Genomic DNA, 24,462 nt, shown 5'->3' on the forward strand with positions numbered 1-24,462 from the left:
CCGAGCACCTACGATGGGCCCAGCACGGCACCGGGAGCTTCACCAACGTGATCTCATCTGATTTTCAACAGCTCCCCGGCAAGTCTTTAGAACCATTTTAGAGGCAAGGCCTCCGAGCCTCAGGAACCCTAAGGCCCTGAGCGATGCCACCAGCCCGATGGCTTGTCGGAGTGGGCACGGTGCCGCCAGCCCTCCCTCCTGCCCGGGCTCCATCTGGAGCCGCAGCGGGGCCGGGCAAGCTCACCATCTGCAAGGGTGGCAACCAATTCAGTTAATAAGAGCAGCCCCCAGTCCTTGTCTGCTAGAGACAAGTATGTATAGATGCGATGATGCGACGTCTTCCATTTGCTTTAATACGCGGGGCGCGGGTATATAAAAAGAGAAATGGTAGGGGCAGTGAGAGTAACAACCTTTGAAGCTGGAGGCGGGGTAGGTGGTGATTCACGGGACCATTCTCTCTAAAAGTCTGATCTGTTTCATCTAGTCAAGCCAGCCTTCCCTTCCCATCCCCCTTCCCTGCCTCCTGCCCGCCTGCCCTCCCTTCCTTCACGCTGCCAGTCTGTGACCCCTGCCCCAAGCCACTCTCCTCTCCGGCAAAAACAAAAACAAAACAGGCTCGAGCACGGGCAGCTGGCTTCTTTCCGGAGGGGCAGGGGTGAAGGCCTCCACGAGGCTCCGGTTCAGGAGCCAGCCTGTCAGAGCTCACCTGCCACACCCGACCCAGAGGCTCACAGCTGGTCTGGAGATATGTGATGGGGCTGTGGTTTCTTATCAATGTGTGACAAGGTCAGTAAACACAGGTTAAGTCACCTCCTCCTGCAATCTGTTGGTCGGTTGGAGCTGGCATTCCTTTGTGCCGGTCCGCCCGTATCACATCACCTTCGGGAAAAGTTGACCAGCCCCCAGCATTTCTCCCCGAAGTCCGCCTCCTCAAATCACTACGCTCACAAGGAGGATGCCCAGTTTCCAATCGCTTGGCAAATATGAATGCCTTCGTCTAGGTTATGATGTTGCCTACGTTTTATGCACATAGAAGGCATTTTGTGATGTGCAGAGCGTGCTGACTTTTCCCCAATGGAAGGGGAGATCCAGCATTTAGGAACAATCGCCAGGAAGAATAAAAAGAAGAAAGAAAAGTCAAACAATAACACGTGCATACCTTATTCTAGTATCATGTGCTCATAAAACCCACAATTCCTAGTACTTTCTGGATGGCGCCCTTTAGTGAAGACATAATTTGTGATGGGGCTGGGTAAAGACAGACAGCCATTACTTTCTTAATGGCCAGCTACCCAAAAAGGTTCAGTTAAGTGATCTCAACTAGCAATCTAGTCAATTAAAATTGATAAGTGAAAGACTTTTAACCTTTCTTTCAGCGGGCCATTCCTAGGTGGAGGGGGAAGGAAGCAACGTGAATTCCCAGCATAAAATTTAATTCCATTTCATGGATGCGAACATTCTTGCTGCCCATGAAAGCAAGCTGTCTCCCTCCTTCCCTGAATCCAATCAGAGAAAGACTGGTTTATCTTCTCTCCAGTCAGCTTAATCAATTTAAACCCTTAAAGAAATCCCTGTGGCCATCTCTCAAGGAGGAAGGGGCCAAAGGAGATGAGCAGAGAGCGGCCCATACAGGACACAGCTCCCTTGTTCTTCCAAGAGAGAGAAGACAAAAAGAGAACAAGAAGAAGGCAAGAAGAAGAAGTTAAGACAAACAGGTAAAACCCATCATAATCACTTACGGAGAATCCTCTATTCACACAGGAAGCTCTGCACTTTCTATGCATCACCTTATTTAATTAGCAGGTAATACAGAGGACTGCAGCTTCCTGAGCACAGTTATACCCTGGACACAATGCTCAGTCGTATAATATTTCATACGGTATTTTGCTCAGTTCTCAACACAGGCCCATAATATAAGGAAGTTCATTGCCATTTTACAGGTGAGGAAATAGAAGCGGGGCGGGGGGGTGTTTTCCATCGTTGGTTCAAGGGAACACACGGCAGGGCAGGGGTATCCGGCTCAAGTGCCAACCCTCAGGGGTCTACATCAGGATCGTGGGTCACACAACGGAACGCTTCTGTCAAAACTCATTCAACTGTACGCTAAACCTTGGTGAATTTTATCAGACGTAAACTGATCTCAATAAAGTGGACTTAAAACAACAGGACCCTGTCTTTACCATATGCTACAAAGGGTGGCCCTCTGCGGGTCCCGCCTGCTCAACTTCCATGTCTTTGAGTTTTCTTTGAGGGCAACCTCCCTCCTCACTCTCAGGTGGAGTCTGAGTCTTTTCTTTCAAAAGAAATGGGCCCCACCGCCCAGCTCAAGGACCAGCCACGAGACCCCGGCCTCACCCATTAGTGAACCACATTCCTCTGACCACAGATTGGTTCAGGGATGGTCAATGGACCCAAGCCAGACCAATGAGAGCCCTGCTGCGGACCTCCATCAAGTCACAGGAAAGAGCAGCCCCATTTCTGGAAGGGCTGCTTAGCCAGTTCAGTAGATTTTGGAACGGCAGATGGCCACCTTGTCACCATCTGATGAGAGCCCTCCTGAGGATGAAGCCAGAACAAAGGGAAGCCCAGCGGAGACAAACGGCAGCAGCTTCCTGATGACGCTGCTTAAGTCCCTAGATGCAGCTATGCCCGAAGGCAACGTACTCCTGGACTTCCCAGTGACGTCAGCCAACTCCCCTTTCTGTTCCTGAAGCCAGCCTAAGTTGCGTGTTCCGTCTCTTCTAACCGAAGAATCCTACTATGTCACCATGCCACCTTGCCCATCCCTGTGCACGTGCCCTATAGCAAATGGGAGGAAAGAGAGAGCCCTACACGTACGAGAAGGGTTATCGGAACGCAACCAGGCTAATGCCCGTTGTCGCTTTTAATCAAGTCACCCACAGTCACTTTTGAAAGTCCCTCCCCCCCCTTTTTAGCAGCAGAATCTTTAATCATTGGCATCATACAGAAAACCAATCAAACTGGCAGTGCCACGGTCATATGGAGGGCAGGGATCCTGGAGCCGGAGACCCCGATCACCCCACCCAGACCCCTCGGCGGACGACCTGCACAGCCCCACCTGGGCTGCGGCGAGCAGAACCCACGACGGGCTTCCAGGCGCCCAGAAGGCAGGGCCCTTTCTTGGAGTTTTGTGGGACACGCACACTCTGTTGGTGCTTGGTGACGGATCAACCACAGTCCCAAATGCTGGTGGCACATTGACCCTCCCAGCTACGTCTGAGCCGGCAGGGCGGAGCGGACACTGCCCCCTACCCCGCCCCCTCACCCCTGCCGTGACTCACTCAGATCTAGGACGTCATCAGTTTTGATCAGGTCCTCCTCCCGCGTCAGTGGCAACTGGGTCTCGGGCTCCCCTCGCAGCTGCAGTGACAGGGAACGGAGCATGAAGAACACCCGGATGGCCTGCACAAACAGTTGGGGAGCAGCAAAGAATGAACCTGTAGTTAGTTAGGTGACGTGCTCCATGTGGAGAAATCACACAGTGGCTCTTGATTTCAACAAACAAAACGAAGTCCACCTCTCCCAGTCCCAGTCCCAGGGCTCTGGTGTTTGCAAAGCAACACAAAAAAAAGAAGAAGAAGAAAAAGAACAAGAAAAAGAAAGAAAATCAACAGGTGCAGCCTGTTCCCACTTATCCACAAGTGAGGGCACTTCACCTCAACCGAGCACCTGTCATTTGCCAACACCTCTCCCCTAGTGTCACGTGACCTTCTGACCACCCCCCCCCACCCCACCCCACACCCCCCGCGTCCTCAGCAGGTGGCCCGCTTTGCGGACAAGGCACTGAGACCCAAGGAGGTGAAGTTCCCTGCCCCAGGGCACGCATCTAGGGAGGGCTGGAACCTGGCCTCTTCCCACTAAACCAGTACAGAATCTGGAAACGCAAATCCCAAGTGACAGCGTTCCCGCGTCCCACCTACTGAACGTGGGGGCAGAGAGGACACAGGCTGAACCCTGCAGGGTTCAGGGCAGCCCGACTCGATTAAAAGCCCACCCCTGCCCCTCCTGGGCGAGCCCGTGCACAGCAAAGCTTCAGCCCCTTGGCCTTGCACAGGGGCTACGCTGTGGACGGGACGGCAGACCTGGGGCCTGGCAGGTGTGCGGGCACATCGGTGCCCCAAGGGCCCCTCACACTGACCCAGCCAGCTCTCTGGGAACAGAGGCAGCTCCGCGAGCATGGGGATCCCTGGCCCGCGGAAGAGGCGTCCAGGAGGGATCCAGCATGGCCATCCACGCTTCCCAGAGACCGGGAAGAAAGCAGAATCCCAGGCCCCGGAACCAGAGATGTTTGTGCAGAAAGCAGCCTTCACCGCGGGCCCGGCTTGTGCTGGCAGCACGCAAGCTACCCTCGGGTCCCCAACTGGAGCTGAGTGGCCCACCGGTGAGACCAGGAAGCCGAGGGGCAGCCCCTCGCACAGGCCGTCTTCCCACCTCTTCCCCTGAAGCGTAGCTGATGGGCCTGAGGCCTGAGGGAAACCGCTCTGCAGTCAGACACACGAGGTCTGCGCTGGACTTGCTGGGCAAGGCCCCCGACCCCCGTGAGCTCCAATGTCCACATCGGTGAAATGGGGGTGGTGGCCCCCGCCTCACAGGGCTGCTAGGAGGCTCTGAGATAAGGCGGGGGGGGCAGGGGGGGGGCGGGGGCGTGGCTAGCATGTGCTAGTAAAGGGGCAGCCATCCTTCACTGCGGCCACTCGCTAGCTGGGCACGGGGGAGGGCACGGGGACAAACCACTGTCGCCACTGGCAAGCCACACAGCGATGAGCGCCAGCCCACTTTCGGTCTTCTTGTTTACAGTTCTGAGGCTACAGGCTTGGCCCACTGACCGGGGAGGCGGCCCTTCACAAGACAAGGTGCCTCCCGAAACAAGGCGGGGGCGGGGCTGGGGGGAGGCAAATTCCTGCCTCTGCCTCCAAAGAGCGGGGCTTGCGCTGGCTCCCGATGACCCAGGCCACAAGGATACCCACCCGCACGTGGAAAGCCTCATCTGGCCGTGGCCTGCAACTGGCAAGAGACCTGAGCCACTTTCTTGATCTCCTAACGTAGAAAACCGGAAGAACAATCCTACATCCTGGATGCATTCTGAGGTCATGCCAAAGTACTAGAGGAAGATAAGCTTTTATATCGCAGTGAGAGTGGCAGCTGCATCAGTATCGGTCTGATTGTTCTTATCAGCTTTTTAAAGTACAGTCTTCGTAAGACGTCTGCAACAATCTGAAGAGAAAGAAGTGTGGCTTCGTTTTCTTAAAATCGAAACGGCAATTATGAAGCAGCCACCGCGTGCCAGGCACCGTGGGCACCTCACCGCAGTGTCAAAGAGTGTCAAAGCCGTGACACGGGAAGAGACGGAACGGGGAGAGGCAGACTGAACCAAGTTCACAGGGCTGATGATGCCTGAGCTGGGGTTGGAACCGGGAATGTCTGATGCTTGTGGCACTTAACCAAGCACACGAAGAAATTCACACGCCTGTGCCGGCCTGAGCGCAGAAAGCCCAAGATGTGGGTGGTCATTTGAACTACACGGCCATCTGAACTCTCAAATAATGAGTCACGGGCCTCGGATGTGACCAAAAAAGGCCCATCGGTCAGGTCGAAGCTGAGTGAATGCTTCATTTCTGTCTCAAAAACCCATTCCTCCCGGGGTTCTGAGGGCAAAGAAATCAAGCAGGACCCTCCTCGCTGGGGGTTGAGAACAGAAATGTGTGGGGCTTTCTACAGACCATCACTCTGAGAACCAAAACCTTCCAATATAAAAGTTCAGAAGTTGGTTCCTAGGAGGGACCTTTCTGGTAACACATCTGCTTTTGGTCTGCAAGCAACAAATGGCAGGTATTTCCAGAAATACCAAATGATAATAATAATAACAACAATAATAATAGAATAATAAAAATATGAAGAATACAGAACATAAAATAAACGCCCCGAAAATACTTTTCCTGGTTCTTGCCCCAGTTAAGAGAAGGAAGAGGGTGTGAAAAGCCCATGCCCACGAGGGAGGACGGACCCCACAGGGCCAGGTGCTCCATTTGGACTAAAGATGGGGGTCCCTTGGGGGTCCTACAGGGTCCACCAGGCACGTTGACTAGCCACACAAGTCCAAGAATCCACAAAAGAGAGGTAAAACACCAGGATCAAGGCCCTCAAATTCATCCCACAGCCCCCTAAACAATAACACCCCCTCTACTCACCAGAGTCCTGCCAGGTACTAGCGAGGCAAGACCGCGACATCTCACTGAAGCCTTTTAACAACTCTGCGTGGTTCCCATTTTACAGACAGGAAAGCAAGGCCCGGGGATGTGAGGCAGCCTGCCCACAGTGACTCGGCTAATAACCAGACTCCAAAGTCTGTATTCTTCCAACCATATGCCTTTGCCTTCAAAAGATTTAAGGCTTGGGACCCAGGCTTTTATTGAGCGCTTCTCTGGACTTTGCCAAATAAACATGCAATTTGTCAAGTTTTACTGAAAAGGAAAAAGGATTCATTACTCTTTCTGAAGCTTCCACAGAATGCCAGGAAGGCAGACGGACACTGGAAGAACACATTCGTTTTGGACAGGAGTGACAGCTGAGCACGCTCAAGTACCAAGAAGAGACGCGTCCTGCGTGCTCCAGTGCCCCCAAGAGCGAGTTCTGCGAGGGGGTCGTGGGGAACGAGTTCGCCAAGTGGGGCAGGACGGCTTCCGGCTCAGATGGACCTGGGTGAGTCACACGAATCCCCCGAGCCCAGATGCAAGTTCTGGGAATGGGGGGTACCCACCGGCCCCGATCTCAGGGGCCACCGCAGAGGCGCAGCCCCCGAGCCCCGGGGCCGCCCCGTATACAGCGCTCAGGTCCAGCCCTCTCGCCACTGCCCCTGCCACACCTGCAAGCCGCGGAGTTTAGGGGGCAGTCGCCCAGGTTAGAAGCCCACCAGGCTGTGGAAGCGGCCGCGAAGAGTCAGTCATTCTTTTTTTTTTTTTTTAATTTTTTTTTTCAACGTTTATTTATTTTGGGGACAGAGAGAGACAGAGCATGAACGGGGGAGGGGCAGAGAGAGAGGGAGACACAGAATCGGAAACGGCTCCAGGCTCTGAGCCATCAGCCCAGAGCCCGACGCGGGGCTCGAACTCACAGACCGCGAGATCGTGACCTGGCTGAAGTCGGACGCTTAACCGACTGCGCCACCCAGGCGCCCCAAGTCAGTCATTCTTAATGGGACGCCGAAGCAGTGTAAAGCGGGCACAGCCCGTTGGGAAAGCGCCTTGCCGGGATGCACAGTGTCACGCAAAAAACGTTCATACCCTTTGAAGCGGAAACTCCACTTCTGGGAACTTATCCTAAAGAAATAAGCCAGGAGAAAGAAAACACTGTATTCGTGAAGCTGCTCATGACAGTTTAGCTGAAAATAATGTGATCCCGGAAGCAACCAGGATATCGAACCAGCAGAAAGATGCCTAAGTCATGGCAGAAGTCACCAGATAAACTTGCAGGCCCCGGTAAGAGATTCGACTTGCGACGACCGCGTCACAACAAGGAGAGCTTCCTGATTCTGCCGCAGGACGGAGAAAGGGCAGGGAGGGGCCTGGAAGCGAGGCCACGAGGCACTCTTCTGCCTCCATGAGAAGACACGCTTGCAAACAAAGGCAGGGAGGAGACGCGAAAAGGGTCTTGGGTGATGAAATCACGGGAAATTCTTTCCCCTCCACTTTTAGAACCTCACAAGATGTTCTTTCATGCGTAATACACATCCAGAGAGAAAAGCAAAATATCCTATTTCCTCACGGTCAACAGCGATAAACACAAAACCTGTGTGTGGTTTTACGTGGGGATAGGGAACAGAATTCAGGGACAGATACAATTTCACACAAATACACGTGTTTCCTAATGGCTTCCCAGATTACCACGGAAAGGAAGCTACTGGCTTAAATCCAGATTTTTTTTTTTTTTTTTTTTTTTTTTCAACGTTTATTTATTTTTGGGACAGAGAGAGACAGAGCATGAACGGGGGAGGGGCAGAGAGAGAGGGAGACACAGAATCGGAAACAGGCTCCAGGCTCTGAGCCATCAGCCCAGAGCCTGACGCGGGGCTCGAACTCACAGACCGCGAGATCGTGACCTGGCTGAAGTCGACGCTTAACCGACTGCGCCACCCAGGCGCCCCAAGTCAGTCATTCTTAATGGGACGCCGAAGCAGTGTAAAGCGGGCACAGCCCGTTGGGAAAGCGCCTTGCCGGGATGCACAGTGTCACGCAAAAAACGTTCATACCCTTTGAAGCGGAAACTCCACTTCTGGGAACTTATCCTAAAGAAATAAGCCAGGAGAAAGAAAACACTGTATTCGTGAAGCTGCTCATGACAGTTTAGCTGAAAATAATGTGATCCCGGAAGCAACCAGGATATCGAACCAGCAGAAAGATGCCTAAGTCATGGCAGAAGTCACCAGATAAACTTGCAGGCCCCGGTAAGAGATTCGACTTGCGACGACCGCGTCACAACAAGGAGAGCTTCCTGATTCTGCCGCAGGACGGAGAAAGGGCAGGGAGGGGCCTGGAAGCGAGGCCACGAGGCACTCTTCTGCCTCCATGAGAAGACACGCTTGCAAACAAAGGCAGGGAGGAGACGCGAAAAGGGTCTTGGGTGATGAAATCACGGGAAATTCTTTCCCCTCCACTTTTAGAACCTCACAAGATGTTCTTTCATGCGTAATACACATCCAGAGAGAAAAGCAAAATATCCTATTTCCTCACGGTCAACAGCGATAAACACAAAACCTGTGTGTGGTTTTACGTGGGGATAGGGAACAGAATTCAGGGACAGATACAATTTCACACAAATACACGTGTTTCCTAATGGCTTCCCAGATTACCACGGAAAGGAAGCTACTGGCTTAAATCCAGATTTTGATGTTCACCAAAATTCCTCTAACTCTTCTCTAGCCTTAAGCTTCAGGAGACCACGAAAAACTCTCTTTCCTTCCCTCCTGAGATGCTAGACTGCTTCACCGCACAGTAAGTACTTCCTGAGCACCTCCTGTCTGCCAGGCACCTTGCAGCCCGTCTTTCCAACTACCTTGGGCAGGAGCTGAGGCACAGAACACACGAGCAACGTGAGGCTCGATGAGGTTGAACAACTTGCCCAATGCCACACAGCTGGAGCCGGCACTGAACTTGGTTGGTCTCACCAGCCTGTGTTCTTTCTAAACTGCTTCTCTCACCGCCTCTAGGAGGGGCCCAGCCCAAGTCCCCATTTCTGCTTACACGTTCTCATCAGACCCCAGTAGTTCCCAGGACCTTCGTTTCTACGTGAACTTCCCTTACCAGCTGGCATGGCTCAGTGGCTCTCTTGCTTTTCTGGTCTCGTTTTACAATCTCCGTTCACTGTCTATTCTGGCATTTTGCACAGTACCTAGCAAATGCTCAACACGTCTGTCGAATGGAAGAATGCGCAGGAGGCACAACGTGACTTTCAGCGCTGGGTGCCTCCCCATGGCCTGCGAGGCCCGGTCACCCTCCTGTCTTGTCCCGTTCCCTTCACTCAGCCTGCCGGTCGCCCCGCTTCCTGAACATGCCGTGCTTATTCACATCTTGAACTCTGTACTCAAATGTCCCCTCAGCCCGGTTCACTTCTGTGCCCTCGGGCACAGCATCTGGCATACGGTGAGTGTCCAGGGGCTCTCTGGTGAATGTAGGGAGGACTGTTTTACAAGTTAGGAATGATGTATTATTAAGGGTTGTTTGAACTTCCTTCAACAAGTCCTTAAGGAAACAGAAGGGATTTCTGAAAAGGGTCAGCCTCCTAAAAGTTAAAAAAGTTTCCTTGGTGGAAAAAAAAGAAGAAGAAGAAGAAAACCTTTGAATCCAAAAGGATGAAATGGAATGTTCTTTGGATACAAGCAAAGAACTTGAAAGAAACCACATAAGCCCTCAATTGCTTGCTAAACCATACACTTCCTTTAGCTCAAATTCAAAGCACACTGCTGCGTTCTGATGTCTGAAATGGGCTAAGGATTCTGGAGCTTCTGGAGGATTCTAGACAGCTCCTTGAAATAGGAACCGAACTGAGGTGAGTGGCCAAAACTCCCCTTCAGAAATCTGAAGTCACAAAGGAAAGCGTCTCTAAGGTAGATGGCTTTGCTTTGAGATGGCCGGCCCTCTTTTCTACCACTCGGCCACCTTCTTGCGGGCTCTAAACCCAGGGGCCCTGAGGCTTCAGAGTTGCTTTTATAAACTTGTCACACAGACAAAGACTGAACAAGAGACCCCGGGGAAGTGCAGACATTCCCAGCGCTCTGTCTGTGCTCAGTTAGTTGGGCTACGCATCCCGTCTGCGGCAAGGGAGGCAGGTCGCTTACAACCAAGTGAGGTGTGAGGGGCAAAGAGAAGAAGGAGGCCCGTACCACCAGCAACTACTACCGGCCTGGGGCGCCTGGGTGGCTCAGTCGGTTAAGCATCCGACTCTTGATTTCGACTCAGGTCATGATCTCACAGTTCATGAGTTCGAGCCCCGCCTTGGTCTCTGCACTGACAGTGCAGAGCCTGCTTGGGATTCTCTCTTTCTCCCTCTCTCTGTCCCTTCCCTGCTCATGCACTCTCTCGCTCTCTCAAAATAAATAAACTTAAAAAAAAAAAAAGAAAAGAAAAATATCTATTAAAAAAAAAGGACTACTACTGGCCTTTCGTGTTCTGCCTTTCACTGACTCCCCACAATACCTCTGGCAAGGGCAGGGACGTGCTCCTCTCAGATGGGTAAAGGAACCCCAAAGCCCAAGCAACCCTCCCTCTGCCATCTGCCCCACCCCTGAATTTCCCCCATTCCCTCCTGTGGACCATGACCGTCTGCCCTGGGCTGGCAGGGCCTGATGTCAGCAATCAGCTACCAAGGCCAAGGTCCTGGCTGGGCTCTAAGGCCCCTGAGATCAGCTCCCTCCAGCCTCATCACTTCCCATTGGGCCTCCCTCGCTCTGCGCTCCAGCCATGTCCCTTCCCTAGAGGTGCTGGAATGAGCCACATCTCCCTGGCGCTCTGCACCCCCTGGCTGCCCGGCCTATCCCTCTGGTGCCCGTGCCACCTCGCTCCCCAGGTGGGATTAAGAGCCTGACCCCATATTCCTTAAACTGATGACGCCGCCTTTCCTACCCTGGCCTCTAGACTCTGACTCCTAGATGACTGAGGCGGTGTATTCCCCGTCCCTGGTGCCCAGCACCACGTAGGACTGATAAATACGACGAAGGTGGCAGTAGGGAGTGGCAGGTCAGAGTGGCTAAGAGGGTAGCTCTGGAGGCCACGCTGCCCGAGCCGAGTCCTGGTTCCTGCTACTTATCAGCTGGGGGACCTCGAGCAAATCGCTGGACCTCTTCATGCCTCCGTTTCTTCCTCTGTGAGATGGGTTAAATTTAGCACAGCCTCCTAGGACAATTGTAAAATTACATGAGGAGGTTCATACTAAGAACGGATACGAAGACTCACTTTCTGTCAGACATGAGCTCCTACAAGCATTAAGAAAACTGGGGGACCACGAACCAGAAAGAAGGCAGTACCAACACAGAGCAGGAGCTCTCAACATTCACAGCCTTCTGGACCTCGCTCTGGCTCAGACAGGGTGGGTCCTGTGGTGAGGTCTGCGGGTTTGGTCAGACGGCAGGGAACGCGGATGGACTTAAAACACACATGTCCGACTTCCTCTGCGTCCCCCGCCACCCCACGCGTCCAAGGCGAAATCACCGCCTGGGCAGAGGAAGCCCACGGAATCTTCCTGTTTGAGGCCGATCCAGCAGGTGATTCCTGGTTCTCAAAATCCAAGAACGAACACCTCTGTGGCTCTGGTTAGCCTGGGATTAACTCAGAAGAAGAGGGCAAGGGATTCATCTCATTTATCCATTCATGTCTCCAGGGAATGCTTTTCTAGGAAGAGGTGACAGTGCTTTCTAAAGTAGTTTTTTTTTTTTAATGTTTTTATTTATTTTTGAGACAGAGAGACAGAGCGCAAGCAGGGGAGGGGCAGAGAGAGAGGGAGACACAGAATCCCAAGGGGCTCCAGGCTCTGAGCTGTCAGCACAGAGCCCGATGGGGGGCTCAAACTCACGGGCTGTGAGATCATGACCTGAGCTGAAGTCAGACGCTCAACGGACTGAGCCGCCCAGGCGCCCCAAGGTGACGCTGCTTTCTAAGAAAGAAGCTGATCTTACGAGAGAGATAGCATACCGTGAAGAGCCCTGCGAGACTGCTTCAGAAAAAAAGCGCTGATAAGGGGTGCGCGCTGCTGCAGGGTTCTGAGAACTAATGTGCCCGTCACACGCGGAAGCAAGCAGGCAGGGCGAGAATCGCAGTCTCCTTAGCGGGTGCCTGCCTGGAGATCCCTGAGATACCTTAACACCACACCATCTCGGGCGGGGGTGCTGAGCCTCTCTGGGCCAGAGTTTCACACGGGCCTCACCTGCGCCGCCTGCCCTCTGCTCACCCCCCTGCCCCCGGTGCCCACAGTGGCCCGGAGGCTTTCTCTCAGAGCCCGGGGCTGGGGGTCGTGCCCTGCACCAGCGAAGGCAGCCTGCCCGGCACCACGCCGTGGTATTTCAACCCTGCGTTAGCAAGGGGCAGGTCCCCTTGAGAAGTCTGTCCTGGCGGCAGGGCGCGAGGGGGGCGCCCGTCCGCCCGCTGTTCGGACACGGGGTGGACAGCGGGCTCCCGACCTGCTGGAAGACCCTCCCTCCCGGCCCTGGCGGCGGCCCCGGCAGACGGCAGCCCAGGAGAGGTGGGTCCCACCTGCGCTCACTCACCCGCCGCGTCTTCTCCACGTCGCCGCACGGCAGCCGCTTCACGAAGTCGATGCCGGTCAGCGGCGTGCCCGTCGGGGGCAGCAGGATAGAGGCGTCCATCATGAGGTACTCCACGTTCATGGGCTTCATCTGAAAGAGAGACATCACAGGAAACCTCACCGCAGGGAGGGAGGGGCCGGGGCAGGTTACACGGGCCCCTCGTCTCGCCCGCCGACAGCCAACGGGTACAGTGCGCCCACGTTAAGGCTGGCACGAGGCCTCGAGGCGGCCAGACGTGCGGGCCGCGAGCCTTTGTTTCCCGAGACGCAGAGTTTTCCTTCCCTTGAACTGACAGCTCGGACACCCTTGACGAGTTGCCTCCGTGCTGTGGCAAGCTGTGCTTTCTCACCCTCTTGGGCCCCTCCACCCAGCGGGGAGCGGGTCCCTGACCGCAGCCTCCTCCCTCTCTTTGTACTCCCCAGAGTGACGACGACAGACCTAGTGAGGGCAGCCCCCCGTTTGTGGAGAGCAGACCACCGACTGCAGGCAGGCGGTGGGCTACAGATCCTATTTAGTCCCCCCGAAGACTCCGGAAGGGATGTTTCCCAGTCCGCCGACAAGACGGAGACTCAGCTGGCTGGTGGCAGAACTAAGATGCAGACCCAGGCCCGCCTTGCTCCAGACGCCCTACGACTCCTGCCACATGACCACCAACCTACTTCCTTCCTCAGCCGCTCAGCATCTTACCTGGGATCAGAAAAACAAAGCTACTCAGTGAGCACCTACTAAGTTCCGGGCACCTGTGGGGCTCACCTACCACTGGACGGGAGTGCTGATGCTGTCCCTTGTTACAGAGGGGAACACCGAGCCCCGAGAGAGCGCGTATGCCCACAGCCGCTGGGCCAGACAGGAGCGGAACTGTCTGCCTAGCTCCACACCACTTCCAGGAAGTCTTCTCTGATGACTACAATGAATGGTAACAACATCTCCCCTCCTGGAACTTTGCTGCATCAGTACTGACACTGAATGTGCATGCATCGTTGGACACAGACACTTCATTTACCAGACACCCTAAAGGAATGAGATTTCCTATATAGGTAAATGTCCTAGAGATTTAATTTTACTGCTTCAAGCATCACATGCTGTCTTAGGTGTCTTTTTTTTTTTTTTAAATATGTGAGTGATTTTTTTTTAATGTTTACTTATTTTGAGATAGAAAGCAAGGGGGAAGAGGCAAAAAGAAAGGGAGAGACAGAATCCCAAGAAGGCTCTGTGCTGTCAGCACAGAGCCTGACATGGGGCTTCATCCCAGGAACTGTGACATCATCATCTGAGCCAAAATCAAGAGTTGGACGCTTAACCGACTGAGCCACCCAGGCGCCCCTTTATCTATCTATCTATCTATCTATCTATCTATCTATCTATCTATCTATCTTTTAAAGAAGGTGGGCTTCAATGCTATCACTTTTTTTCCCTCCTGGAACACACAGCTAACTATACACGGCATGTGTGGTGAGGGCCCGGCTGTCTGTGCTAAGCAGCCAAGGAGACAGCACACCCTGCCTGCCTCTTCCTCTGGGCCGCTGTAAGCTGTTTCCTCCAAAGGCCTGGGGTCCCTCATCCCAAGTCCCTTTATCCCAGGGCAGGGTGGCAGAGCCCCATGTCCTGCCCCGGGGCCGCCCTTGGCATCGCCTTCCGGCAGTGCCTTCCGGCCTGCCCTCCGCCCCCTTGCAGCCCACTCCGCGCTGCCCCACCTGTCTCCACCACCTTCCGCAGGAACAGCAGACGGCTGCCATCATTACACCTTCTGCATTAGATAGGAGGTGATTCAGAAATGAATGAGGGTCAAAAATGAAGGCCTGGATTTAGCACAAGGGTCTCCGTGAGCACATCAGCAGCACCCAAGGGTCTATCTCTGCTTCATTTAGCTCAGCGACTGGTTCCTGAAGTCTGACCTAAGGACTAGACTTTCAGGTATGGGGTGTGCCCCCTTTCAGGTTCTCTGGGGTGCCAGACACCGTGCAGGACACACAATGAACATGCGACAAGACAGACAAACGAGGCCGGGGGAGGCCCCTATGGTGGGAGGGAGGGGAGCCAAGCACTCGTGCACACCGTCTATGGGAGGCACCCCTTCGGTATTACACATCCAGGCCAGGTGCGTGGTGTGGGTCCCATTTTACAGACGGGAAAAATGAAGGCTTAGGATGGAAGCAACCCGTTGAAGGTCGCATCGTCAGGAGGTAACAAGAGCAGGAACTGAGCAGGGGTTTAGGACCCCGAGCTTCTCCACATCGTCAGGTGACGTACGAGCCTCTCGTTTCAAACAGGAAACCGAACTGTGGAGAACCGCAACGCAGAAGGAGACATCCCGGGGGTGAGATAAAGTGGTAGCTAGCCCCTGAATCCACTCCACTTCCATTACTGGTCCAAACAAAGAGTAGGACACAGAGACACTCTTCCGGGGGGTCAGGGGAATGATGGGGGGCAGTGGCCACCACGAGGTGTGAGATACACCTGGGTGGCCTACACATCACCGGAGGAGGCCCGGGCACTACTCGGGCACATCTGGAGACGAAGAATGCCAATTTACAACGTTCCCTTTCCGCAGAGGGCCCGGAAGCGCCGAGGGCAGGGGTGTGGTGAGGGCCCAGCAGTCCACCCCCCGGTGAGATGGGCTTGGGAGCCAGGAGCCACTTTGAGCAAGCTGCTTCTGTGTTTGTGACACTGAGGTTCATTACAACTTCCCGAATCGCTTCACTCTTTGATGAGCAGTGTCCACGAAAAGGACGTTTGTCACCTAATTACTGACTGCCAACGAAGGGGCAGGTGTTAGGGATGCAGAGAAATAAACACGACAGAGAGAGCTGCGTGACCCGATCTCTTCCCATGACCGTGCCTGCCGGACGGAGGCAGACGGGGAGGACTCTAAGCCGGTGCCGTGGATTCGAGGACAAGCAACACGCTGGAACATTCCAGGGGCCCAGCAGAGAAGGGCAGGACACTGCAGGGGAACTGCTCTGCCTTGGAATCCTGGCTCTCACCTCCCTGGCTGGGCAGGCTGGGGCCTCCTGATCGGTGACGGGAGAGAATGACAGCAGCCACTCCCATCAGGGTGACGCGGGCAGCAAGGGCAGAACCACGTACAACATGCTTTACATTCCTGACGTGGCGTGAGACCTCAGTCAGGGACCATTTTGCACCCAAGTGAATCTTTCTGACCCATCTACGGCACGACCCTAACAGGGGGAGTGAGTGTCATCTGAGATTTCAAAAGTGGCAGCGAGCCAGAGGCACCGTTGCCAACTCAGTTCCCCACCAATCTGTGTCCTTAAAGGCCCAAGTGAGAATTCTCTCGGTTCCGCAGGACGAGCCGCACAGGCCACGCCAGCGCTTTCTGGCCCCTCACTTACTGTCATGCTCCTGTACTCGTCTTCAAACATGTCCAAAAAAATTTCTTCTCCCTAAAAAGGAAGGAAGGGAGGGAGATTATGCATATTTTTTCCATAAACACCAAAGTATTATAAACTCCACTTCACGGCTTGGGGGGCCATCTGGTTCTCATTAGCGAGTTCTAGAAAATCACCAGGAAGTAAAACACACACGTGAGCATGAACACACACGCTCTCTCAAACGAAAGCCCGGATATCATGTTGCGCCTCTCAACGACTCTCTCCCCCCCCCCCGCTTTTTTTTTAAGCACGTATAGTTAGATCCCTTCTGTCAAGGCAGCTAATTAAAACAGCAACAAAACACCACCACATATAATTAAAATATAAATGTGGTTAAAATGGCGAGTGTTCAACATCATGTATTTGTCAAGAACGGTGGGAGAGATGGGGAAGCCCGGCTCAGCTGCCGTGTTCAAACCAGGAGGCGCCACACCTCGGAAAGGAAGCATATAATTAAGTATACTTAACGCTAAAATTATACAGCCTGGTCTGTTCATTTTTGAGGCACGCCTGTGAGGCTCTGTAGCTCCGCGGGGCTGTGATGGCTAAGAACTTGGGTCTGAAACATGTACACCAGGGGCCAAATCCCAGCTTCACCTCTCAGAGCCTCTCGCTGGGTGACAGCCCACATCTACGCGGGTCGCCGTGAGGGTGACACGGGTCAACCTGAGCACAGAGCCCGCCGCCCGGCCAGGGCTGCTAAATGCGAGCATGGTCATTATGGGCACCACTGGACAGAGCACAGCTGGGGAGGGGAGGGAAGATTCAGCTGAATGATCTGGACTATTGGAACTGTCCTGTCTCTCTCCTAAGTCCTGAATCACACATGTACGAACACAAATACATGGGCAGGGTGGAAATGGAGGAGATCCTTTATACATTTTTCCAGTATAAGTTCCACGAAAGAACCACAGAAATCACGACCCTGGAGATATCCAACGCCTTCTGAGTTATTATACTTAGGACCTTATAGGATTGTATTATATGTAAGACCTCATAAGTAAAACTTACAGGATAAAAGAACGATCTGGGTGGGGAGAAGGGAGCTGCAATTCAAATATAGCTCTCCTTTCGCTAATGGTGAAGAAAACCCTCTGGGCAAATGTCTAGCTATGTATCTCTGTCTTTCGGTTTTTGCAATGCAAGACTTTCTGTGGGGGTGGGGGGCAGGGGACAAACTAAGAGCAGTTATCCTGGAAAGAGACCCAAAGATGACTAATGCAGCCGTGAGGCCTCCGCTTTCTCCTGGGCTTTGCCGAGGACGTGTATCCTTGCTGAGGCCAAGCCTCTCGCGATGGTCTAAGGGGAGCCTGGGATTTCCTCCCCCGTGCGTGGGGGCCCGCAGGGGTCCACCCTCGGCTGGGTGTGCCCACCATGCTGCAGCTGCACGGGGTCGTCTGAGCCTGACGAGGTGGATCCTAGATTACAAGGCCTGCTTTTCTCTCAATGAACATGGACAATAATGGGCAGTGGCTTAAAAAGCTTCCTGCAAAGAAAAGAGTTCTGGTGCCTATGTGCCTATAATTCATGGCAGTTTAAAGAGAATACAAAAAATCAAAGAGGTTGAACAACAAGAAAATGGCAGCGCTAACACCTTTCTCCTCATCAGCCAAACAACAAGGAGAAACTGTGGCTAACTGGACCTGGAAAGACCTGACGCAGAGGTCGAAAACCAGGAAGGGACTAGGTCCATGTGAATATGGAGTAATCCACCTACTGCTGACAAATTACGTGCTTCCCTAAGGAATACATCATGCCCTAGATAAGAATGACACAAAACCATCACAAGGAGATATTTCAAAACTAAACATCCGGAATCCGAAGAGGAATCTACAAATTTCTCTGTTACTCCAAGTCATAGTGGTCCTTTACAAAATCTCACTACCCTTAATGATAAACGTCTAGAAGCCTGTACGAGGTTTCCTGGCACACAGGTCTATAAATAACGTACATGCAGGGGCGCCTGGGTGGCTCAGTCGGTTAAGCGTCCGACTTCGGCTCAGGTCATGATCTTGTGGTTTGTGAGTACAAGCCCCGTGTTGGGCTCTGTGCTGACAGCTCGGAGCCTGGAGCCCGTTGGGATTCTGTGTGTCCCTCTCTCTCTGCCCCTCCCCCGCTCATGCTTGCTCTCTCTCTCTCTCTCTCTCTCTCTCAAAAATAAAATATTAAAAAGATAATAATGTACATGCATATAATTCATAAATTCACAAACAATCAAAGTTACTTTACATGAAAAACATAATTCATGCACCTATTAATTTACATATGTGACTTAGCCACGTGCAGGTGTAAGTAATTCACAACTTCTATGTAAATTCAGCAATACACAAATTCACATGTGACTGATAAACCGTCCGCAGTAGCACTGAATCCTCAACAGGTGCCCTGGTAAGAGAAGCAGGGGGAGACCAGGGACTGGGGACTGGGACAGCGCTGCACGCGGTTCACTAGGGAAGCACAGGTATACGGAGCAGCCACGGACTTGTGACCTTCATGTGCGTTATGCCCACACACTACAGTCCCAGTTACGTGACCCACACCACACTGCCGTCCCCTGTGCTCTGGCAACGTACCTTATAAAAATGCCGGACCAAGTGAACGCTTTCTTCTCTGGCGCCCTGTGAAAACAGAGGGAGGTGGGGAGGGAGGGCAGGGAGTCGGGTGAGTTACTAATTCCAAAATTTGAGAGCATGTAAAACAGGGGAGAGGCCGGGCTAATATCCTTAAATCTATCTAGTGGTTCGTAATGTGAGAGGGAGGGAGGGTGAGCTCAAAATAAAAACGGGGCAAAAGAGAGGTGATTCAAGGTGGTGCCAGGGGAAGGTGGTAACACCGAGTTAGGTGGGGGCAGCAGGTTATAAAATATGGCCATGGTGACTCCATTTCTATACATGTGTGTGTATCTGGAGAGACACCCAACAAAGCGTCGACGCGGGTTGCTACTTTTTCCCCCCGTGTACTTTCCAAATTTTCTCAAATAAACATGAAAAATAAGGGGGAAGGCAATAAAAACTATTTAAAAACAACGGATGCAGGTATTGGCACGATAAACCGTAAGTAAATAAGCAGCGTGCGTGTGTTTGAATATGTATAAAATCTCTGTAATGCAGAAAGGAGAATAATACAATTCCGGTGACAAATAAAAGGCCGGTAACTGTAACAGAAACCACACAAATTCAGTAACTAGGCGGGTTCATCGGGCCAGCCTCAGAGGAAGGGCAGTTCTCCTGCAGAGGCATCGGGGCCATCACGCCCTGCTTCTCGCCGGTGCTGCGGACGCTGGGGCTCCCATCTGGATCCAGCAGCTTCCTGCCCACCGCCTCCTCCCCTCCGGTGGAACACGGGCCGCGGGGGCAGGGCCCTCACCTCCAGGCAGGCCAGGTGCACGTCCTTCATGATGCAGCCCGCGCTGGCCACGACTTGCTGCTTTAGGAGCAGGCAGCTCAGCTCCAGCGTCGCCAACCGGATCTTCCCATCTGCACGGGAAACCTGGGTCAGCCTCGCACACCCTGGCGGGAAGCCCTCAAATACAGCTCCTCGCCTTTATCGCTCTGAGGTTAACAGGTGACGGGCCCTGGACACCCAGTGGGGACACGGAGGGAAACCCACGGGCCAACCCCTCCCCAGTCCATGACAATACAATGTACCCACACCGCCCATGCCAGGTACTCCCCTGCACCCCCTTTATCAGGGGACAGGAGGCAGGAAAAAGATCGTTACTATTTATTACTGGAGGCTGAAAAAGCGGCCGTCTGTGGTTGCTCTGCTTGGCTGGGTTCCTTCCTCTTTTCAGGAACAAGCACCCCCACTTTCGTTTGGAGAATCACCAACTCCACTCCTGGGCATGCAATTTGGGTGCAGCTGGTCCCTCCCCTCTGTCCCAGGGACAGGCACATCGGCCAGGCTGGTCAGATGCCCTATCCCTCTGGTCACGGTGACTGAGGGAGGGACGGGCGAGGGAGCCAGTCGGCCAATAAGGCTCAATTCCACACCGTGCTGGAACCACCGGGCAAGAGAACCTCTCCTCGCGCTGGGCCGAGAGCAGCACGGGCACAGTGGTGGGGCCTGAGCGGCACCAGACCAGGATCCACACTGGCCACCCCGCACCCTCGCCAGAGTTTCGAATCTTCTGTTCGGGGTTCTACAAACTGCCCACCCCCTCCCCCACAGTCCACCCTTTCCCCCAGACCGCCCAGAGTATGTCTGGCAGGCCCAGAGCCCGAGGAGAGAAGGGCACACACACAGCGGTAGAGAGTCCAGAAACAGTCTTAACAACTTGAGCTTCGGTACCCGGCTGCGCCTGAAGCCGGCACTGAAGTTACACAAGACCTCAAGTCACACAAGCCAGTAGTTTTGTTTCTGTCTGGATTGCTTCGGCCAGTCTGAGTATGGGTTTCTGTCCATGACTGATCCCCCTACCGTGCTACTGTGAACCGGGCACCGCGCTGGGCACCGTACGGACCCCTCTCTCGAGAAGTCTCTACAAAAACCCGCCGCTATGGCACTCTAAAGACTGGGGTTTAGACAAGTGAAGTGACTTGTCCAAAGCTTCACCCCGGGCGGTAGTGGACTCCAGGGGCTCTGAATGCCAAAAGCCCCGTGGAGCACAGCTCCTAGAAGCTGCCTGATGGGAGGGCACCCTGCTCTTAGGCAGACTCCTCCCTGCGTCTTTAAGCTCATTTCTCGGAGACGGCTCGATGTGGAAGAAGGGCCAAGAGAGGAGGAAGTCTCAAGGCTGCAGCCCTGAGGCCCTGGGAACCCTGAGGACCGGGACAGGCTACCGGGAAAAACTCGAGGCAGACGCACGAGTGCTCACCTCCCTGCCCATCCTTTTCCTGCTTCACGTGTCAGGAGGGGAACCGGAGAAGAGGGAAGCATCTACTGGGAGAGGCTGCTTGGTCTCAGCTCCGAGGCTCTCTCTCAGGGCCCCACGGGCCCAGCACGAACACAGCCCCGCAGGCTGTGCCCACCCGCCGCCCGCCTCCCACCTCCAGCTCTCCGGGGCTCAGTCTCGCTGCTGCCTGCCCCTCCGCGGAACCCCCCTGGCTCAGCCACGACACCCCTGCGGCCGCCTCCAGGCGACTGGGATGTGATCTTCCACCAAGACCCTTCTTCCTTTGCAAGCTCCTGGCAGGCGCAGACTTCCTGCCACTGGCCCCGTTAAGGGGCTGCCGTTCCTCCCCACCCCGGAGGCTCCTCTCCAACACCCAGGCCACGCTCTGCCATCTTCAACCACCGAGCCAACCTGCTGACAGAGCCCCTGCCAACTGCCCCCTGAGCCACTGTCCCCGGGGACGACCTCTGTTCCCCACACTGGACCTTTCAGTAGAAAGTGACCCCACCAAGTGCCCTTGGTCCTGAGCCACACCTGTCTCTCTCGCTGCCCCTCTTCTTCCGTGTGGGACCCGGCTCAGGCTCCCGTGCTGGCTGTCCCTCTGCATCACCTTGAGATACCTGTAGTGGCCCAGGGCTTGGTCCCCGATATGCCCCTCTTCTCTCCCGTGGCTTTAAACACCACCCCTATGTCTGTGAGTGCCACAGTGTTAGTTCTAGCCCCGAGCGCCCCTAAGCTCGAGATTCTATCTCCTCGTGGAGTCGCAGCAGTCTGGGACGCCCAGCCATGGCTTCTTGGAAGGCACGAGCCACACCTGTCCTGTACTTCCTGGACCCTCGTCATCTGCACACAGTGGCTGGCATGCAGGAGGCGCTCGATCAACATTTCTCCGTGGAGCCATCCCCCCAAGCCTCTGTATACCCTCCCCAAAGTCATGGAGGCTCTGGCCCCTCTGGCCTCCAAGGGGCTCTGGCCGCTTCGTGGAGCCCACACCCCTTAACTTCTGGAGTCCTCGCCCGTTATCACGACTCCCACCCTTGCCCTTCTCCTGAGCCTGACGTGGGCTCATCGCCTGACTGCTCCTACTGTACCGCTCAGTGGTTCCCTCTTAACCAGGCCACATCTCCATTGGGCCCGTTTCTGTGCCCTCTCACACACCCTGATGGCCCATCCCCCTGCCTCTGCAGAGAACCCGCCTGGCGATCAGGGTCCCTCAAGCTCAGCACTGCTGATGTTTTGGGTCAGATAATCCTACGTCATTGGAGGCTGTCCTGTGCACTTGTCCTGTGCAGCATCCCTGACCCCTGGAGGCCAACAGTAACACCTCTTCACGTTGTGACAACCAAAAATGTCCCCAGACATTGTCAAACGTCCCCTGTGGGCAAAGTTGTCCCCACTTAGGAATCACTGTGCTTGGTCATCCCTCCTGTTATTTGTAGCCCTTGCCTTGGCTGAGGATCCTCGGCCAAAACCTCAGAACTGGGCTGACAGGTGCCACACGCTGGGCAGGTCCTGTACCATCAAGGGCCCCTGATCCGAACCTTCCAAACTTCCCTCGTACACACTCTCAGGCTGGTTCGTGCTCAAACGTGGCCTTGGCCTCCCCGAGAGGAGGGTGACACACGCTGGCAAAACTGACACAAGAAGGGTTGGGTGCGGAAGGAGAAGAAAGACAGGGGAGGAAGGAGGAGGAGATCCCGAGGAGAAGACGCGGATGGACAGAGCGGTATGGGCGGCCCAGGGAGGAGCTGACATCTGCCTGCGCTCTCAGAAAGGCCAGGCCGAGGCCCCAGGGCTCCTGGTGCGTGGTCCGGCGGCCCGGCCCCTCTCACTCTACTGCCCCCGTGAGCAGCCACACCCCAGGCACCTGGCTGGGCAGCGTTGTTCATGATCCTGATGAGTCTTTCGGCCAGGAGGTGGTTGTAGGTGGTCTTGTCGGCCGCACTGGGCACCGGGAGCTGGATTTGCTCGAGTTTTTCAGGATCCATGCCTGGAACGCACAAAGGGGCGAGCTGTCAGGGGGCCGCCTCATGAGAACCCCGCTCATCCTGAAAGGCGCCCCAGGAGGCGCTGCCCAACCTCGGCGACCCGGGGTCCACCTCCGTGACTTCTGCCACGACCGGTGCTGCCTGAGCTAGAGCTCACTGCACAGTTCTCTGAAATGGAACTTGAATCAGTACACATCAAAACATACATTTTCTATCCCCACGTGTAAGCTGGAAATCAACATGCTGCCACGCTGACAGGCAGTGTTAAAAAAAAAAAAAAAAAGACAACGCTTTTGCATTTTAGTCAAGGATCGTTGACTTGCGTCAACTCATCGCGGCCCAGGCCTGCTCTCTCTGTTAAAGACGGGACTCGCAGATCCTTAGGAGGTGCGGAAGGCACGCCAGCCCCGCAAAGTGACACGCTCCCGGACATAATCGGGGGACACGGGAAAGGAGGGACTTCTGCACGACGTGCCACTCGGCCACCTCATGCTAGGCCTGTGTGCCACCAGAGGCCACCCATTATCGGACACATTCCACGGTGGGGGAAACGCACACGAAGACGAAGCGACCGGACGGAAAGGAAACCGCAGTCACGCCTGGCAGGTGTGCCTCTAGCTCCTGGCAGAGAACTCGATGAGCGGGGCCGGCCACTCAACGAGCACACAGGCGGTGGGTGGGGGGCACCACACCAGGCGAGGGGCGGGGCCAGCGAAGAGAGACCGGGCTAAGCGCTCGCGACAGAGCGGCGCAAATACAAAGAGGTCGACGGCGCGGATCTACCTTCAAGTGGCAAAGGAATCCTTTTCCTGCCAGTAAACACTGACGGCGTTTCGAACACAACAGACAAGACATGGGAGAGGTGGCTGTGAAGAGGAAATGCGAGGGCACAGAGTCCAGCTGGGCACTGAGTGTCAGTTTCCTTGAAGTGGAACCTGGGGGGGCCGGGCGAGGAGAAGACCTGTGAGGGCGACTCCGGCAGGCCAGGTGCGGAGAGGGGCCCCGAATCCTTACCCCCCTTCGAAGGTGGCCCTGGAAAAATACACTTACAGAGACAAATGGTTCGCCTGATCCAAGGCTGGAGAGCTGAATGGATTGTTTGCGCTTGAAGCACGTCTTTTCCTGTTATTCTACCAAAGGGGGAAGGTGACACTTCTCGGAACTCTTGAAATACGGCCCCTTGAGTACTAGATGACGCTTCATTTAGAACCTTGACAAAACAGTGGAGGACAGCACTGAAGAGCTGCTTGTCTGGATTCTAAGTAACTCCTCCACACACGCATTGACGTAATAAACCATAACAATATATCTTGCTTTATTGAATTCCTTCCAGCTCCGAACCAAAGGCTAAGCCATGCCGGGGAGATGACACGGGTGAGGGACGGCCCGAGGGCTGGAGCTGGGCCGTTCTCCCTCTCCCGCCTCACCGGCAGCGGC

The 24,462-nt window shown here is 54.5% G+C and overlaps 1 protein-coding gene across 6 annotated transcripts in view; it reads right to left on the reverse strand.

The window, feature by feature from the left end:
* The window catches only part of CLEC16A (C-type lectin domain containing 16A), a 205,797-nt gene that overhangs the window by 99,072 nt on the left and 82,263 nt on the right, over nucleotides 1–24,462 (reverse strand). For all 6 annotated transcript variants that reach the window (XR_006963619.1, XR_006963620.1, XM_047087900.1 and 3 more), the window contains 6 exons: nucleotides 22,905–23,027; nucleotides 19,570–19,679; nucleotides 18,777–18,821; nucleotides 16,165–16,215; nucleotides 12,773–12,901; nucleotides 3,303–3,423 (listed from right to left, as the gene is read on the reverse strand). Coding sequence is in view for 4 of the 6 variants with exons in the window: in XM_047087900.1 (XP_046943856.1) it covers nucleotides 3,303–3,423; nucleotides 12,773–12,901; nucleotides 16,165–16,215; nucleotides 18,777–18,821; nucleotides 19,570–19,679; nucleotides 22,905–23,027 (579 nt within the window). In the remaining 2 variants the exon portion in view is untranslated. The remainder of the gene's footprint in view (nucleotides 1–3,302; nucleotides 3,424–12,772; nucleotides 12,902–16,164; nucleotides 16,216–18,776; nucleotides 18,822–19,569; nucleotides 19,680–22,904; nucleotides 23,028–24,462) is intronic.

The sequence above is a fragment of the Lynx rufus genome, unplaced genomic scaffold (genome assembly GCF_022079265.1).
Source record: "Lynx rufus isolate CCGP_SWC_20201006 ecotype Redwood Valley unplaced genomic scaffold, mLynRuf1.p SCAF_23, whole genome shotgun sequence".
Taxonomy (NCBI): domain Eukaryota; kingdom Metazoa; phylum Chordata; class Mammalia; order Carnivora; family Felidae; genus Lynx; species Lynx rufus.